Source organism: Papio anubis, chromosome 15 (genome assembly GCF_008728515.1).
Source record: "Papio anubis isolate 15944 chromosome 15, Panubis1.0, whole genome shotgun sequence".
NCBI lineage: Eukaryota > Metazoa > Chordata > Mammalia > Primates > Cercopithecidae > Papio > Papio anubis.
The window spans coordinates 7,659,599-7,677,830 of NC_044990.1; the positions used below are offsets into that span (position 1 = coordinate 7,659,599).

Here is an 18,232-nt window from a genome sequence, read left to right on the forward strand (position 1 = left end):
TGGTAAATATGGAGTCAACTGAAAGTCTGAAGTCTTTTGCATGTGTGCTGTCTCAGTCATGGCTTCCCCCATCCAGTATTAGGGTAGATAGTGGGTTTTGCAAGCCAAATACAGGCCTTTATATGTATTCCTGCTACATCGCATTTTGCTAATCCCTGTTCACCGCTCTAGTCTGTTGGAAAATTTGGGGATTATGATTTAGTCACATGATGTGATTTTGACCCCCACATTTGTCTCATTTTCTCAGTGTGCCCTCAATTTCCTTTTTAAAGTCAAGGAAGTCAGGTAAGACTAATCTACTTAAAAATCCCATGTTTCTTTCATTTGACAAAGACTTACTGAGCACCTTCTGTGTACTATACCCTGTGTTGGGTCCGGGGGCTATCATGGTAAGCAGGATGGCCTCAGTCCTGTCCTTAGAGCCTGTGAGAGGTCAGTCCTGTGTGAAAGGTCAGCAGGAGCACCATCCCGAGTTTGGGAGGGCCTAGGGTGGTTCCCAGAGGGGTGATATTTAATTTGAGACCTGAAAAATGACGAAGAGTGAGCTGTTACAGAAGAGCTGGGTGGGGGAGTGGGGAAGGGTGGAATGTCCCAGGCAGAGCACCCCCCATCTACAACCCTTTTACTGTTCTTTTCCCATCATGCTTTGCAGAATGGTTAATTGTAACTCATTTTCTTTGACCCACCAAACTGGAGGCCCCCTAAAAGTTGTGGGTATCATCTTTGTACTTCCTACTCTGTCTGGCACAGTGTTTTTCACACATAGGGATTACTACTGATCACTGCTGCCTCCTAAGTGTTAGGCAGTCTATATTATCTCATCTAGTCTCCTAATAGCCCCCGAAGTAATACTCTTCTCATTTTACAGTTGAGAAAACCAAGCTCAAAAAATGGTAATAATGAGTGGTAGTATTAATAATAACAAACACTTGCGGCCGGGCGCGGTGGCTCAAGCCTGTAATCCCAGCACTTTGGGAGGCCGAGACGGGCGGATCACAAGGTCAGGAGATCAAGACCATCCTGGCTAACATGGTGAAACCCTGTCTCTACTAAAAAAATACAAAAAACTAGCCGGCCGAGGTCGCGGGCGCCTGTAGTCCCAGCTACTCGGGAGGCTGAGGCAGGAGAATGGCGTAAACCCGGGAGGCAGAGCTTGCAGTGAGCAGAGATCCGGCCACCGCACTCCAGCCTGGGTGACAGAGCGAGACGCCGTCTCAAAAAAAAATAATAATAATAATAATAACAAACACTTATATAGTGCATACTACACACCAGACACTGTCCTCAAGGTTTTGCACATATACACTCTTGACTATGGGAGGTGGTTACAGGCAAGAACTTTGTTGCCATCTCTGCCATGCGCTAGTTATATAACCTCGAATAAGTTACTTACCCTTTCTGAGAAATAAATGGAGATGACTATGATAATAATTTCCCACTAATACCATGATCAAGGCAAGGATGTTCTCTCTCACTACTACTTTCCAACATCACATTGGAAGTCTTAACTAGTGCAATAAGACAAGAAAGGGAAATAAAAGGTATATAGACAGGAAAAGAAAAAATAAAATTGCCTTTGTTCACAGATGATGTGATCATCTATACAGAAAATCAAAAAGACTCAACAAAAATACCCCTAGAACTAGTAAGAGATTATAGCAAGCTTGCAGGACACAAAGTTAAATTCAAAAGTCAGTTGCTTTCCTATATACCAGCAATGAAAACAAGTAGAATTGAAATGAAAAACACAATACCATTTGCATTAGCACCCCCAAAAATGAAATACCTAGACATAAATCTATCAAAATATGTATAAGAATCTGTACATATGATGAAAACTACAAAACTATGATGAACAAAACTGAAGAAGAACTAAATAAATGGAGAGATATTTCATCTCGGATAAAAAGATTCAATATTGTTAAAATGTCAGTTCTTCCCAACTTGATCTGCAGATTCAATGCAATCCCAATCAAAATCCCAGAAGTTACTTTGTGGTTGACACTACCTAACTTCAAGACTTACTACAAAGCTATAGTAATCAAGACAGCGTGATATTGGCAAAAAAATATACAAGTAGGTCAGTGGAACAGAATATAGAGCCCAGAAATAGGCTCACATAAATACAGTCAACTGATCTTTGACAAAGGAGCAAAAATCATCTTGTCAATAAATGGTGCTGAAAAACTGGACATCTGCATACAAACAAACAAAAAATGAGTCTAGACCTTACACTCTTTAGAAAAATCAAGTCAAAATGGATCATAGAGACCTAAATGTAAAATGCAAAACTATAAAACTCCTAGAATATAACCAGAGAAAACCTAGATGAACTTCGGTATGACAATAGCTTTTTAGATGCAACACTAAAGGCATGATCTACAAAAGAATTGATAAGCTGGATTTCATTAAAATTAAAAACTCCTGCTCTGCAAATGACAACATCAAGAGAATAAGGCAGGGCACAGATTGGGAGAAAATATTTGCAAAAGATACAGCTAAAAAGAATTGTTTTCCAAAACATACAAAGAATTCTTAAAACTCATCAGTAAGAAAACAAACAACCCTGTTTAAAATGGGTCATTTCACCAAAGAAGACATACAGACCACAAATAAGCATATGAAAAGGTGCTCCACTTCATGTCATTGGGAAAATGCATACTAAAATAACAATGAGAAACCATTACCTACTTATTAGAGCAGCCAAAATCCAAAACACTGCCAACAGCACATGTTGGCAAGGAGGCAGAGTGATAGGAATTGTCATTTGCTACTGGTGGGAATGCAACATGAGACAGCCACTTTGGAAGATGGTTTGGCAGTTTCTTACAAAACTAGCCATTCAGCTGCCCTAAAATTGAGCAATCATGCTCCTTGGTATTTGCCCAAAGGATCTGAAGAATCAGATCCACACAAAACCTGCACAGGGATGTTTACAGCAGCTTTATTCATTATTGCTAAAACTTGGAAGCAGTCAAGATGTCCTTTGGTAGGTGAATGGGTAAATAAACTATGAACATAATTATATAATGAATATAAAAATATATAAACTATGAATATAAAAATATTTATATGATGGAATATTATTCAGCAATAAAAAGAAATTAGATATTAAGCCATGGAAAGACATAGAGGAACTTTAAATGCATATTACTAAATGAAAGAAGCCAATCTGAAAAGGCTACATAACTGTATGATTCCAACTACATGAATTCTGGAAAAGGCAAAACTATGCAAACAGTAAGAAAGATAAGTGTTTGCCGGCCGGGCGCGGTGGCTCACACCTGTTATCTCAGCACTTTGGGAGGCCGAGGCCGGTGGATCACAAGGTCAGGAGCTGAAGACAAGCCTGGCCAACATGGTGAAACCCCGTCTCTACTAAAAATACAAAAATTAGCTGGGTATGTTGGCGGGCACCTGTAATCCCAGCTACTTGGGAGGCTGAGGCAGAAGAACCGTTTGAACCCAGGAGGCGGAGGTTGCAGTGAGGTGAGATTGTGCCATTGCATTCCAGCCTGGGCAACAGGATGAGACTCCATCTCAAATTAAAAAAAAGAAGATAAGGATAGGTGTTTGCCAGGGGTTGGGATGAAGGAAAGGATGACTTAGTAGAGCACAGAGGATTTTCAGGCAGTGAAAATACTCTGTATGGTACTGTAAGTGGATACATGTCATTGTATGTTTCTCCAAACCCACAGAATGTCCAACACCAAGGGTGAACCCTCATGTAAACTTTGTACTTGGGTGATTATGATGTCTCACTGTAGGTTCATTAACTGAAACAAAAGTGCCACTCTGGTGGGGAATGTTGATAATGAAGACTACGTATGTGGGGACAAGGGGTATTTAGGAAATCTCTGTACCTTCCTTTCAATTTTGCTGTCAACCTGAAACTGCTCCAGGAAAAAAAAAAAAATCATACACACACATACACGCACACACATCTAATTTTTAAAATGAGAGCCCTACTTCACAGGATTGTTGTGAGGATAAAATCTGTTAACGAATGCAAAGTGCTTAGGATGGCACCCAGCATGGATTAAGATCCACCTAAATGTTAACCATTCTCCTTATTAAGTAATTTGTCCAAAGTCAAAGAACTAGTGAGTATCCGAACAGGGATTTGAAACCAGTCTGAAGCCTGGATCATGTTGTTTCAACTGTAGCTTATTAATTGATATTTGATGAAGGAAGGAAGGAAGGGAGGGGTGTTTACTGCTTTAGTAAGCTACCTATTTTGAACAACACAATCAGCTAGCCAACAGAATTCAGCAAAAATACATCAAATGACACACAACAAATATTTTAAATAGTTAAAGGAAAAACTGTAGAATATTAGAACTGGAAGGACCATAAAGATAAAAACAGATCACCTCCTCATCTCCAAGCAAGGCAAGCATTTCATTATCATTGTTAAAGTTATGAAATGCCAGAAACGTAAAGCCTTTTCAGCTTAAGGGGATTTCTTCTGAAAAAGTCCCTTGCTTATTTTTCTTAAAAGATCACTTGAGGGAGATTTTTAAAAATCCTTAAAACCATAAAGTTTTGATCCATTGTTTTTCACACTTCTTGATTATAGGGGAAAAAATGAGAGAATATGGTTGGTTTTATTGCCTTTGGACTTCATTACCATCTTTAGATTTCTTTTCTTTTCTTCTTTTTTTTTTTTTGAGACGGAGCCTTGCTCTGTCACCCAGGCTGGAGGGCAGTGGCGCAATCTTGGCTCACTGCAACCTCTACCTCCTAGGTTCAAGCGATTCTCCTGCCTTAGCCTCCCGAGTAGCTGGAACTATACACATGCGCCACCACACCCAGCTAATTTTTTTGTACTTTTAGTAGAGATGGGGTTTCACCATGTCAGTCAGGCTGATCTGGAACTCCTGACCCCAAGTCATCTGCCCACTTCAGCCTCCCAAAGTACTGGGATTACAGGCATGGGCCACGACACCCAGCCCATCTTTAGATTTTGTAATTCCACCACAGTCATCAACTTTTCAAAGTCTTAAGTTGTGTCCAAGTAGCTTATTCAGGACTATGTTCATTCTGATTCTTTTTGAGTACTTATATAGTTCTACTAAATGCCTGACAATGTATAACTGCATTGTTGCTAGTAAATCTTAGCAATGTGGCTCTAGAGAGATGGCATGTGAAATTTTTTTCTGGTATGGATTTTAGAGAGCCCCAGAAATTGTTTTCTCTCTGAGGGAATGGCCTGAACATTTTACATGTCCACACACCAAGTGATAAGGATGAAATTCCTAGGACATCCTAGGAGAATACATGGTCTGGGGCAGAGGCCAAGGAGAGAAGATGCATTTGTTCCTGACTGCCAACAAGTCTACCAACATGAGTGGCTTCTGTCCCAATCACATGTCAGGGTCTTCTGTGGTCAAACTTCCTTGGTGTTTATTGACAGAAATGTTTTTAGAAGGAAAATGTGACATGGCAGGGCTTAAAGATATCAAGAATGTCTTCCATCCAATTTTCACATAGCTGGAAAAGAAAATGGTTAAGAGTTAAGTTACTGCTCTCTAAACTCTCGCCATGTGGTCCTAATCAGCTGTCTGCCAGTGATAGATAGAATGAATAATCTCCTTCATACTTCAGCCCTAGAGGGAGTGCACAGTCAAGATGTAGAGGGGTCTAATTCCCAAGAAAAAATCTGCGATTGCAAACAACATCATCAACAGTGTGTATTTTAAACCCTAGAAATATCTGTTTCCCCTCTTTCACATCTTCATCAAAATGAAAAAATAAATCCAGCAAAACTTGACCTTGTACTAGGTTTTTGATGAAGATGTGTGCAGATGGGCCAGAAAATTCCTAGGAGTTCTTTAGAGAATTTGAAGGACAATTCTGCAGATGCACATCAGTCTCGGGTTGCTGCCATTCTAGGAATCTCACTTGGGTTTCCAGACATGTCATCCAGAGACTGAGAGTCCCACCTTTGTTTACCCCAACATGTTCGCCAGTCTCCTGAGCAAATGCATCCAGTAGGGATGTGAGAGGAAAAACAGGATCCATCACCCAACCTGTCTGCATTTGTGGCCTCCTGGCAATGCAGGGACTCAAGTGACTCTATGGTAGGAACCCTAGACAATTCCTGATCAAAACTTTGGAAACCAGTTCCTACTGGAATATTAGTGGTAGAAGAAACACACATTTCAGAAAATACATGGAAGGAACCACATGTTAAGGATAGAGGTGAGATGAGTAAGGGAGGGAAGCTCTTTGCATGGGCAGGGGGAGGAGAGAATGAGGCCATGTGGAAAACAGAAATTTAAAACCAGAGAAGACTCTAGACATTAACCAAGCAACATTAGATAATGTCATAGATTTCCTAAGAAATCTATGCCTAAAAAATTCAACCAACTAATGTGACTATGAGTTTGGGTTTTATTTTGGGAGCTTTCTTGTTTTCTTCCTGCAAAATGTAAACTGTTTTTGCTTATTTTCCCTTGGAGGAGAATTTTGATGAATAGAAACAATACTTTCTTTTTAAAGTTTATCTCATGAAATTATGAGAGTGATTCCATTGACATATTTTTGAAGCTTTGGCAATCTGTTCAGCCATGTGCTGCTCTCTGCCCATCACAGTGCTGACCTGCATGAAAGCATGAACACCTCCTTTTGGTCTGGGGATGAAGGGACCACGTTCCTGGTGCATTCCCACCTTACAAGGGTCCTTCTGATCCCCACAGGGGGAAAGTGGAGGCAGCGAGGCTAGGCGATAAAGCCTGCAGATTGCTACTCTGTTGATGTCCCTGCTGGTTCCATGGAGATGTTTATTGGACTTGCCATACCAGTCTGGCAGATTGGGCAACAAACACCATCTGCCCAACCATCACCCAGCTGGGCAGTGTTGGCTGAGCCTCCTGTGTGTGCCAAATTGTGTCAGATCTGGGAAGGGATCTAAAGGCAGGCAGTGTTGGAGCAACAGCCACGCCTCAAAGAACAAGAATAGCGCTCCCCATTAGGGGCTATTAACAGAGCCCTCTTCACTCCTTAGAGACCCACTTGGGAACAATAGTTATTCTTTAAAAAATAAAACTCGTGCTTTAAAAAATACTCACAAATCTGTGAGCCATGGTCCTAGAAAGTAACTGAGGGACTTCACAATTACAGGATTCTGTGACTTTGCTTTTTATGTCTCCCACACAACAAACAACAGGGCCTTGTGTGGAGTAGGTATGTAATCAACATCTGCAGACCGATTCCTGCCGGTGGAAACTCCTGGGCCGAGGCTCTGAGTGGGAAAACTAAGTTCAGGAATGAAATGAGTGGATTGCACAGAGCCACCAAAAGCAGTGGACCCAGATCAGCTAAAGGAGAGGGCTTCTTTCCACAGCCACGTTTTCTCCAGGCCTCTGTTTCAGTACTGGTGTGCCCCTCCACACCCCCACCCCCCCAAAAAAATCACAGTGCTTACAATTGGCACTGCTTACCTAAATAATAGCTATGGCCTATCCTGGTAATTTTTAAACTTATTATGCTAACTTTCATAATAAGAAATACATTTTATGTCAGACCCATTAAACACACACACACACACACACAAACACACACACACCTACATTTATGCAGGTAAAATGGATATATGCGTGTATAAAATTGAAACAAAAATAGTTTTACTAAACAACACTTACCCTTACTCTTTGCAATTTACTTGGATATTTTCTTTTCTATCCTGGGTTGGTTTTTCTGTTTTGAGACAGAGTCTCACTATGTTGTCCAGGCTGGAGTACAGTGGCCATTCACAGGTGCAATCACAGCTCACTGCAGCCTCAAATCCTGGGCTCAAGTGATCCTCTTGCCCCAGCCTCCTAAATAGCTGAGACTACAGGTGGATGCCCCAGCTCCCAGCTTTTTTTTTTTTTTTTTTTAATGCAGGTTGCAACCCATTCATTTGATTCCCTAGCCCATTAATGAATTTGGAGGCACATTTTAAAAAGCCCTGCTCAACTTAGTAAATTTTTCCTCAAAAGAAAAAAATTAAATTCGAGGTTAAAAATTTTTAATAACTATATAATCTATGTTCTTAACAATTAAAACAACAACTCATTCATAGTTTGATGTCAAGAGCTACAACTCCAGTGCAGAGGGAATAGCCCTAACCTAGCTGGATCCTCATCCTGGCTTCTCAATGTATGAGCGCTGTCTAGCTCGTGCAAGTAATTGAGGCTGTTTTCTCATATATAACATGGAAGAAATACCAACTCCCTTTTTCTCAGAGATAATTAAGTAAAAGCTCTTAAGGTAAACTGAAGTTCAGTACAAATGAGTTCATTGCATCCTCCTCAGAATCGCCACTGCACTCCAGCCTGGGTGAGACAGCAAGACTCTGTCTCAAAAAAATTAAAAATAAAAGTAAAAATAAAAATAAAAAAAGAATCAGAATATCTGCACTGGTAGGATTTCTACTCGCTCAAGGTTTCATAGCCAGGTAGAGCTTTTTATTTTCCCCCCACTAAACACGTTTATATAAAAGCATAATTATTATTCTTTCCCAGAACATCTAAGTTGTTAGAAATTCTACTGCTTTCAGTTATATTCCCAATGCATCCGATAATGTTTCTACCTCAAATTATGCTGCTATGCAAATCTCATGAGTTTTATGCATATGGGGAAATCAACTGTGGAAAAATTTGTTGTAAAAATGCTCCAACCCATTGACTTTAATAGAGTCAGAGAGGAAAACAATCAAGTAAAGAGAAGCAGAAGAGAAGAGATGAGTTTCTTTTACAGGGATGAACTAGAAGGGATCCACCCACCCCCATCATTTTTGCTTTTCGATTATAATTTTTCAAGAGGAGATATTATGTTTAAATAGACCCTAGAAGCTTACGGCTAGTGAGAGAGAGATAAACTAACCTCACGGTGTGGGGTGTTGGGAGCTCAACACCCTGAGTTTAAGGTCTTGCTAACTAAATTAAAGATATTGACAAGTCTTAAACACTTTGGAGATGCCATTAAAAAACTTGTCTGGTCAGTTTTCTTACTTTACAGTCATAAGTAACACATTACAATAATATTTTCAATGAAATCTTCTAACTGTGAGAAAAGGCTGACCTAGAGCCAATTTCCTGTGTAGACCAGAGTGTCAGAAAAGAAGTGCAAAAGTGCTCCTTTTTCTCTCCAAGGGGATGAGGTTCTCCTAAATAGCCCCAACATTAATATTCTTCTAGAAATTGGTAGAAGAATTGTATTCTGTTGTAATTAGGAGGTGCTTTGTAATTAGTTCCATTTCAACTTTTTGTTTATGACCTGGTATTTTGTAGCTATATTCAATTCATTTTTAAGAAAGCAATTTTTACAAATGTATACCATATTTCCCACTATTATGATTCAAAAGCCATACCAAGGGTATATCCAGAGAGGATGATGATAATGATGGTGCCTTTGCATCAATGTAATTTAGTGTGGCAAAGCTCCACCTGGCTGTGGGACCAAGTGGCCCCTTCCAGGATTCTGAGTGTCACACTGATTCCCCTCTTTCCCTCAGCCACTAAACCTCTGATAACCATAGCCAATGAATCCCCCAATTCTATTAACTCTCCTTCCCCACCACAACCAAAGTGAACTCGGGACACCGCCTTCCACCTGCTTTGATGCACAGAGCAGGCCCCTATCTGGTCTTCCTGCCTCAGTCTTGCCCCTTCCGATCTCCTCCTGCCACTGAGAATGTGAAGGGAAAAGCTGACCACCTTATTCCAGTGCTAGCACTTTCCCATGACTCCCCACAGAGCCCTGATGTGAAGTGGATTCTTGGTCCTTCGCTTGTAAAATGAAGAGAATGATGCTTCATTGGATGGTTGTGAGCATTAAATGGCATAAAGTAAATGAAACCATTTGTTTAAGTGAAAATAAATAAATATAAGAAATTATTATATTGGTGGAAACTTAAATTTACTAGATAATTCGGTAATTAAGTAAAGTAGTTAAATATAATTCCTTGGGTGCTTAAACTGATTTACTACATTATGCTAGAGGTTTGGTGGGTTTACACAAGCTGGAATGACAAAGTGCTGATATTGATTTTTCTGAGCATTACATATCAGAGGTTACATCCTAATCAGTGCTCAGGTGGGAACGGTGCCTGTTACGCAGCAGGCAGTCAATAATGCCTAAGTAACAGTTTGTTCATAATTTGCATGCTGGATTTCATGATATGTAGACAGAGCTGCACTCCTGATTCTTTTTCTTAAAACGCTGTTAGACTACAAATCTACCTTTTCAAAAGACGTGTCTAAATGCGGTTACTCATCCTCGGAGAAAAATAAAATAAAATCCCAATAATCTGCAGATGCTTATCGGGGCTGAAATCCCGCAAACATATTCTAAAGTAAATATTCAACAATAATAAATACATGATAACCAAGCTAATATCTGGCGAATAATCACAGCTGTGTATTAGGAAATGGTTGGAGTTTTATTAGTGCCAGAGACAATGCTCTGAGTCATCAGAGATAAGTTTTGTGCTCCTGAACTAAAATAAACCTATCATGGAAGTGTTCAGTAACAATGGAAGCAGAAGATCAAATTTTCTCAGAGAGTTAATAAAATAATGAAAAGAGAGATATATAAAATACTAGGCTCCACGGAAAAGTTATGATTGTTTAATGGATTATATCACAGTTATCTTGGACTTTAACAAGGTGTGATTATGAGAACAATATCACCCTACCAGGAAACAAATAACAAAATAGGTGTTACTATTCACAGAAGTACAGTTACAGGCCCATAGTAACTGTTTCCTAAATATTTGCTGATTAAATCAATTAGCAAACAAGATTCAGAAGGCTCTTCTATGGTTACCATTATTGATTCCAACATCTTTTAGTATCAGTGCTATTTAAAAATAGTAGTCTCATAATATTATCATACCAATTTTTCCAATGAGCTCATATAATATTCACAGTATATGTTTGTATATATATGTGTGTATTCCATAATAACCTATGAAATACAATGCATTTCACAATCCTTCCTTATCCAAAAACAATCTTTGTGATAGATAATTTCCTGATGTCCAGCAAATTATGCAAGTGTTTTATGATATTGGAACTTGTAATTTTCTGCGAATGGTTGTGGACTATTACAGGAAGGCAGACACGATAAATACATGACCTAATGGCCACTGCTCCCCCACAGTCTTACACAAGACATCAATAATCAATCATGGCACTTTTTCCCACTAAGCCTGGAATTTATCCTCAATGTCAATTTTAACATGGTATTCCACACAGCACCTGTTAATCCATTCATTTATTCCTTTAGCAAGTATTATTGATTTCTTAATATGTGCAAGGCTCTCTACCAGGGAGGCACATTGCGGATAAAAGTAACCAGGACAGACATGGACTGTGCCATCCCAGGGCTTAGATGAACAATGAATTTGACACTCAAAGTCATGATTGTTTGCCAGATCTGCTCTGTTGTGTAGTTGAAATGGAACTAATTCTAAGTAGCAGTGTCTCTCCTTTGTGATAGTAGGGGACTGAGTGGAGAGGCTTGTACTTCCTGGCTCCATAAAGCCATGGTGTCTATTGAATAGTTGAGGAGTTAAAGGTGAAAATAGCTGAACACTGTTTATTAGAAAACAAAAAGAGATAGTTTTCTTTTTATTCATTTAAGTGTTTAATTTGCAAGTCAGACTGATAAATCCATAGGAGAAAGTTTTATGAAAATATTAGAATGAGTACATTTTTCTCCCTCTCCCCTAGAGAGACAGGGGCAGTCTGTGACTCACTGCAGTGTTTTCCTTTCTCCACAAATGTCGGAAAGAACGCAATATGCTATGTGGAATTAGAGAAAGGGAACAGATGGCTGAGTATATGGCTTTTTCCACCACTATCAAGCATGTTTTCTTTCCCCCTCAGCTGCAAAAGTACCTCTCTGAAAGTCTCTGCTGTTAATGCTGCACCTTCTCCACCCTTCCTTATTCCTGCCTGCCATCCTTTCATCCCTGCTTTAGAAGCGGGATGACTTCCCCAAGCAAAGTTCCCCGGCCTACCTCCCACTCCTACGTGGAAGTGAGCTGACTGCATCCCTTGATGGCAAACTGCTTGGATGGTTAGTCCCTTACAGTTATCTACCCGCTGACCAAGTGCAAAATGTCAAAACAGAATTTGGAGGATTGGGGACATGAAAGTGGCTCAGTCAAAATCAGGCTGATGGCAGCTACAAAGAGGTTACTGTCAATAACAGGCAACTGTTCTGCTGTCTCCTAAGACTAATCCTGAATCTGGATATGTACATGTTATGCTCAGGGAAAACACTGTCTAGTTGCCTTATTTCACAAATTAAAAAAAATCTCATGGCCAGGTGCAGTAGCTCATGCCTGTAATCCCAACACTTTGGGAAGCTGAGGCAGGTGGATCACCTGAGGTCAGGAGTTCGAGACCAGCCTGACCAACATGGTGAAACCCCGTCTCTACTAAAACTAAAAAAATTAGCCGGGAGTGGTGGCAGACTCCCGTAATCCTAGCTACTCGGGAGGCTGAGGCAGGAGAATTGCTTGAACCTGGGAGGGGGAGGTTGTAGTCAGCTGAGATCGTGCCATTGCACTCCAGCCTGGGTGAGAGAGCTAGACTCCATCTCAAACAAAACAAAACAAAACAAAACAAGCAAACAAAAAACCAAAAAAACTACCTCACTAAAACATTAATTCTATTGTACTACCTCCAATGCAAAGACCCAGTTCTTGAACTCACCAGAAGGTAGACCCACAATGTATATTTAGCTATTGAAGTTGATGGTTGGTTGTTTTCTTTTGTTTTTGTTTTTTTTTTAAACCTGATTCTGTGTCTGAAATGCCTACTAATATTGCTTCGTGTTCTCTACAGCCTTGTTTGTGTGTGTGTGCCTTTTTCTTTAATCCCCTCAAGATGTGAAAATTGACTGGAACTAAACAAGGAAGAAGAAAGTGACAGGCCATTTTTATTATTCTTTCTCAGGGTTCCGATTTTACTGTGAGTTTCTACTTCTTAAAAGATTTTGCATTTCTTCCCTTTGAATGTTACTTCATTTGTTCATTCTCTAAGGAAGAAAAAACAGTATCATAAAAATTATGAATGAATGAAAATGATTTTTTTTACGAGTACCATAAAGAATGAATCAAACATGATTCATTTTTACCCTTTGCACTGTATCCTGGTCAGTGCCAGTTCTCATGTCATTGTAGTAGTTCCTCAGTGAACATGAAATAATACAACACTGTCCATTGGAACCAGTTAAATAACACTCAAGATAACAGCAACATTGTGTTTATTAATTTAGTAGAAACAACAGTATTTTACAGTTCCAACATATAAGAGAATGCAGCTGTGTTAAATGACAAAAATCATGTATTCTATTTTGGGCTTCTCAATAACTAAGGAATAGAACTAAAATCCTTTTATTCACTTATTCATCCAACTATGGGCCACATACTGTGCTAGGAGCTGTGGGTACAGAGGTCACCTATACAGACCAGTCTCTCTCTTTGTGGAGCACACAAGTGACTGACCAGGCCTTGACAATTCTGGTTAAAATTGACATTCATGAAAGTGTCTACAACTAGGATGGAATCTCTTTCCTAACCTGTTTCTTTCACACTCACTAGGAAAGCAATCCTTCCAATGGACCAGGGTAGATTTATGACTCATTGCAAAGCAACAGCAAACAGAATGTAGAAAATGGAAGTCTTACCACTAATAAATATATAGATTGCAGATTCTGTTTCCTTCTTCTTTGAAGTAGGTACAGCTAGATATTTGCAGCTGTAGAAGCCAGTGTGGTTTGCTTGAGCTGCATTCAAGGTCAAAGTACTGCAGAATTGTTTGCCATTTCTTCCACAGGCAGATTTAGTTATGCTCAGCCTTTTGCTTTCCTTACTCACCGTTTCAGGCAAAGACCATTGATGGGCTGCTTCCCCCCTGCAATCACAGATAAGAAAACAAAACGTATTTATGGCTGGGCCCTGGGCTCAGCACCAGTTCCTAAGTATTCATTTTATTAGGAAGTGGAAGTCCTCTCTTAAGTGTAGTCATCTTCCTCTTTACGGGAAAGCAACACATTCAGAAAAGCTGCAGAACAATACTCAGAATGAAGACGCAGAACTATCTGGGCATCCCTTCCCCCATTTCCCTGAGTGAGTAATGCTCTCCCTTCCCCATGAATCCCCTTTCATGGGAAGCTGGAGGGTATGGTTTGCACTTTGCAGATCACAGGAGATCACTGAGGTCCCTGCCTTTTTACTCTGCCAGGGAATGATTGTGCCTTAGGCATGGCGACTAGATTATTCCCAAACCAACACAGTCACTTACCTGCATTGGAGATGCAGTGACTGGCCTGCTTGCGTGACGTGCTGGGTGCCTTTTAAACTCAGTTCAGGACCTTTTAATTTTGAACCTGAACTAGATCCTGAAAAACAAATTTTTAAAATGTGTTATTTATAAGTTGCCTTCTAACCTCTTTTTAGTTATCTTTCCATAAAGGTTTTTCATTTTTAATTTATTTACATATTTAATGTACTTGCATCTTTATAAGCAAAAGATACACTAATACAAATTTCTCTTAACACAATTTTTTCTAGCTCTACCCTTGCTCATAAATATTATATATCCTTTTATACCAAATGACCTAAATAACATCCAAAAGCCTATTTATGTAAAATGTTAATGGATTCATATAGGTTCAATGCAATTATATTAGAATATATAACTTGTTATGATATTCAAATATCTAATAACTTAGTAAAAACTTTCAAGAATAAATGTCAGTGTCATCCAAAATATATTTTCAATACTGAACTTTTTCCAGTGTGGCTCATCTAGTCCTGTAGGCCTGTCTCATCTTTTTTTCTGAATAAAAAGTACAGAAATTTTCCTGGGCTCTGGACTTAGTGCAATCATTAGTTGAGCAATGATATTTTTGGTCAATCATTTCCCTTTCTGAACCAGTTTCCTCATTTGGAAAACTAACTTTAGAATCGAAATCAGTTTTAGAAGCCATTTGGTTTGTCTTACATAATCTGTGAGTTCCCTCTATAGTGGTACAGTCAAAAGGGAACTGTTTGCACGCTTACGTGACATTCGACAAACATCTCACAAAGGACTGTTGTGAGGCAATGAAGTGAGGTGGTGAAAGTGCTTTAAAATCTACACATCTCTGCATGATGCAATAATGACATCCATTTTAGTGACTAGTTATGTCACCCTAGACAAGTCATCTCTCTTTCCAGATCTCAGCTCTCTTATCTGTAAAAAAGAGATTGGACTAGATGACCTTGAAATCTCTGACCTTCCATTTCTCACAGTCCCAGCCTGATATAGCTTGGGTCTGACCCTCCAGTTCTGATGTTGAATTATAATCCTCAGTGCTGGAGGTGCGGCCTGGTGGGAGGTGTTTGGGTCACGAGGTGGATCCCTCATGCATGGCATGGTGCTGTCGTTTAGATCTGATTATTTAAAAGTGTGTGGCACCTGCCCGCTTCTCTTGTTTCTGCCGTCACTATGTGATACACCTGCTCCTGTTTTGCCTTTGACATGAGTAAGGGCTCCCTGAGGCCTCACCAGACGGCGAGCAGATGCTAGCACCATGCTTGTACAGCCTGGAGAACTGTGAGTCAATTATACGTCTTAATAAATTACCAAGCCTCAGATACTTCTTTACAGCAATGCAAGAACAGCCTAACAGACAGCCTCATGATTTTTTGAACTATAGGTGCTACAGAGGCTGAGCCTCCCTTGAAGTTCTTATTGACCAATCAGAATACTATCAGTAAGGATCTCTCTCGCCTCCTTCCTCCCCTCATCCCTCACTCTCTTCTCCTTCTCCCTCTTCTTCACCAGCCTCTTCCTCCTCCCGTCTTCCCAGGCAGCTGCAATGCCTCCGAAAGGCAGGGGATGAGGGGCCCAGGATTAGCGTTCCTTAGGCGGGAATAGAAGTTAGCAGGAGAGAAGAAAGAGATTCTTGGAGGGAGAAAAACTTAGTATTTGACATCAATCTCAGGGCATAGTTTTACTTTAAAAAATCAGTTTAAACAGGGGAAGCAAAGGTAGAGGCTTGAAGTGAATGGTCATGCAGGCTTTACCATTAGGTCACACAGATCTGTGAGATGAGATGCATGTGTCAAATACCCTGGTTATGCCCAGCAGTGCTCTCCAGCGTTTCTCTTGGGTTTGACTATCTCAAAGAAAGCTGGATTCAGTTAGAAGATCTGCGTCCGAGGCTTAGCTTTTCCACCTACTGACTGCATGGCCTTGGCATCACTTCATTTGCTGCTCCTCAGGCTCCTCATGAGTGGAAATGGAAAGCCTGTGAGCCACCTCACAGGCAGGGTGTGTGCATTCGGTGCTGTGCTGTGGAAGAGGCTGGCTTGCTGCCTGGCACGTGGCAGATGCCCACTGTCACCGACATCTAGGAGAATCACTTCCCCTCCCCTGCTTCTGTCAGAACATTTTGCTGGGTATATAATTTCAAAGATATTAAATTAACACGTGCTTTTCTGGTATTGCTGATGATATAAATTAATATCTTTTAAATTTTTATTTTATTTTTGAGACAGAGTTTCACTTTTTCTCCCAGGCTCGAGTGCCTTGGTGCGATCTTGGCTTACTCTGCAACCTCCGCCTGCCAGGTTCAAGTGATTCTCGTGCCTCAGCCTCCTGAGTAGCTGGGACTACAGGTGCGCGTCATCAGTGTGGCTAATTTTTTGTATTTTTAGTAGAGATGGGGTTTTGTCATGTTTGCCAGGCTGGTCTTGAACTCCTGACCTCAGGTGATCCACCCGCCTCAGCCTCCCCAAAGTATTGGGATTACAGGCATGAGCCCAGCCGAAATTAATATCTTAAAAGTAACTTTTATCCTGGTATCAAAGTACTCCTAAATAAAATTGCTGAATATTAACTAAATTAAAATCCCTGTTTCATATGGATCCCATTGATCTATCAGATAACCTCCTAGATCAAGTCAACCCCTCCAGGTACCTAGGAACATATTTTCACTCATCTTTATGAGTTTCTTGAGGCAACATGTAGCCTGAAATCAGGGATTTGTGGAAACGCCAGGCTTTTCTAAAGCCACAGCCAGCAATGGATAACACCTGCCCTGAGAAACTACGCCAGAAGAGTTTCTGCCCTTCTTTACGGCGTAGAACTCTGGGGATTTAATTGAGCAATTGTTCATGTGCTGGAAAAGATCCATCGAAGCTTCCTGTGGAAAATTCTGGCATTACTTGTAGTTTTCTCTGTGGTCTGTCTGGAGATGCTGAGCGCTCCCGTCCAGGAAAAGAAGCAGTTCCCCTGTTTGTGACATGAAGTAAATCCCACTGCCTACATCTCAGTTTCCAGATCATATGAATCTTTCTTTATCAGCAACCTAGAACACCAGTACTCCTGACCCTCATGAGAGGAAACCGCTAACTTCAAAGAACCACCCAAAGCCCAGCTGAGAGAAGTGCTAGTTATTTATTTATTTATTTTTGAGATGGAGTTTCGCTCTTGTCACCCAGGCTGGAGTGCAATGGCACAGTCTCAGCTCACTGCAGCCTCCGCCTCCCGGGTTCAAGCGATTCTCCTGCCCTAGCCTTCCAAGCAGCTGTGATTACAGGCGTGCGCCACCACACCCAGCTAATTTTTAGGTTTTTAGTAGAGACGGGGTTTCGTCATGTTGGCCAGGCTGGTCTCAAACTCCTGATCTCAGGTGATCCGCCCACCTTGGCTTCCCAAAGTGCTAGGATTACAGGAGTAAGCCATCGCGCCTGACAAGAACTTCTATTTACAGAAGATCTCTTAAACAGTGTGCCCTCTACTTGTTCCTGTCTGCACTCCCCACGCTGTCCCCCAACCAGAAGAAGACAACATAACTGAGTGGTTAAAAGACACTGACAAAAATGGGGTTATTCTAAAAAATAAGTTGCTACATAATTTGTCTCCAGTAATATCAGTGAATTTTGCACTTGGAATGAGGAAGCTAGATAAAAAATAGTTAACCAAAACAAAGGAAAACAGAAGGATAAGGAAACAAATTTCCAAGTAACTGGTGATTTTGAGTACATCACTATCCTTCAGTTAATAGGAAACTAGAATCTCATAAAGGTTATTGGAAGTGTCAAGATTATAGTTTAACAGGAAAACGAATAAGAAAAAGAGAAAGTGAAAATATTTATTTCTCAAATGTTTTGAATTCACATTATTAGACCTTAAAACATTTCTTTGAGGCAGTTTAATGTCCATATACCTATCTGAGT

The 18,232-nt window shown here is 40.3% G+C and overlaps 1 protein-coding gene across 2 annotated transcripts in view; it reads right to left on the bottom strand.

Moving 5' to 3' along the window:
- Positions 1-18,232, bottom strand: part of FLT1 (fms related tyrosine kinase 1) — a 195,665-nt gene that overhangs the window by 153,667 nt on the left and 23,766 nt on the right. For both annotated transcript variants that reach the window (XM_003913719.5, XM_009191695.4), the window contains exons 2-3: positions 14,307-14,403; positions 13,690-13,916 (exon numbers count right to left, since the gene is read on the bottom strand). In XM_003913719.5, coding sequence (XP_003913768.1) covers positions 13,690-13,916; positions 14,307-14,403 — 324 coding nt within the window. The remainder of the gene's footprint in view (positions 1-13,689; positions 13,917-14,306; positions 14,404-18,232) is intronic.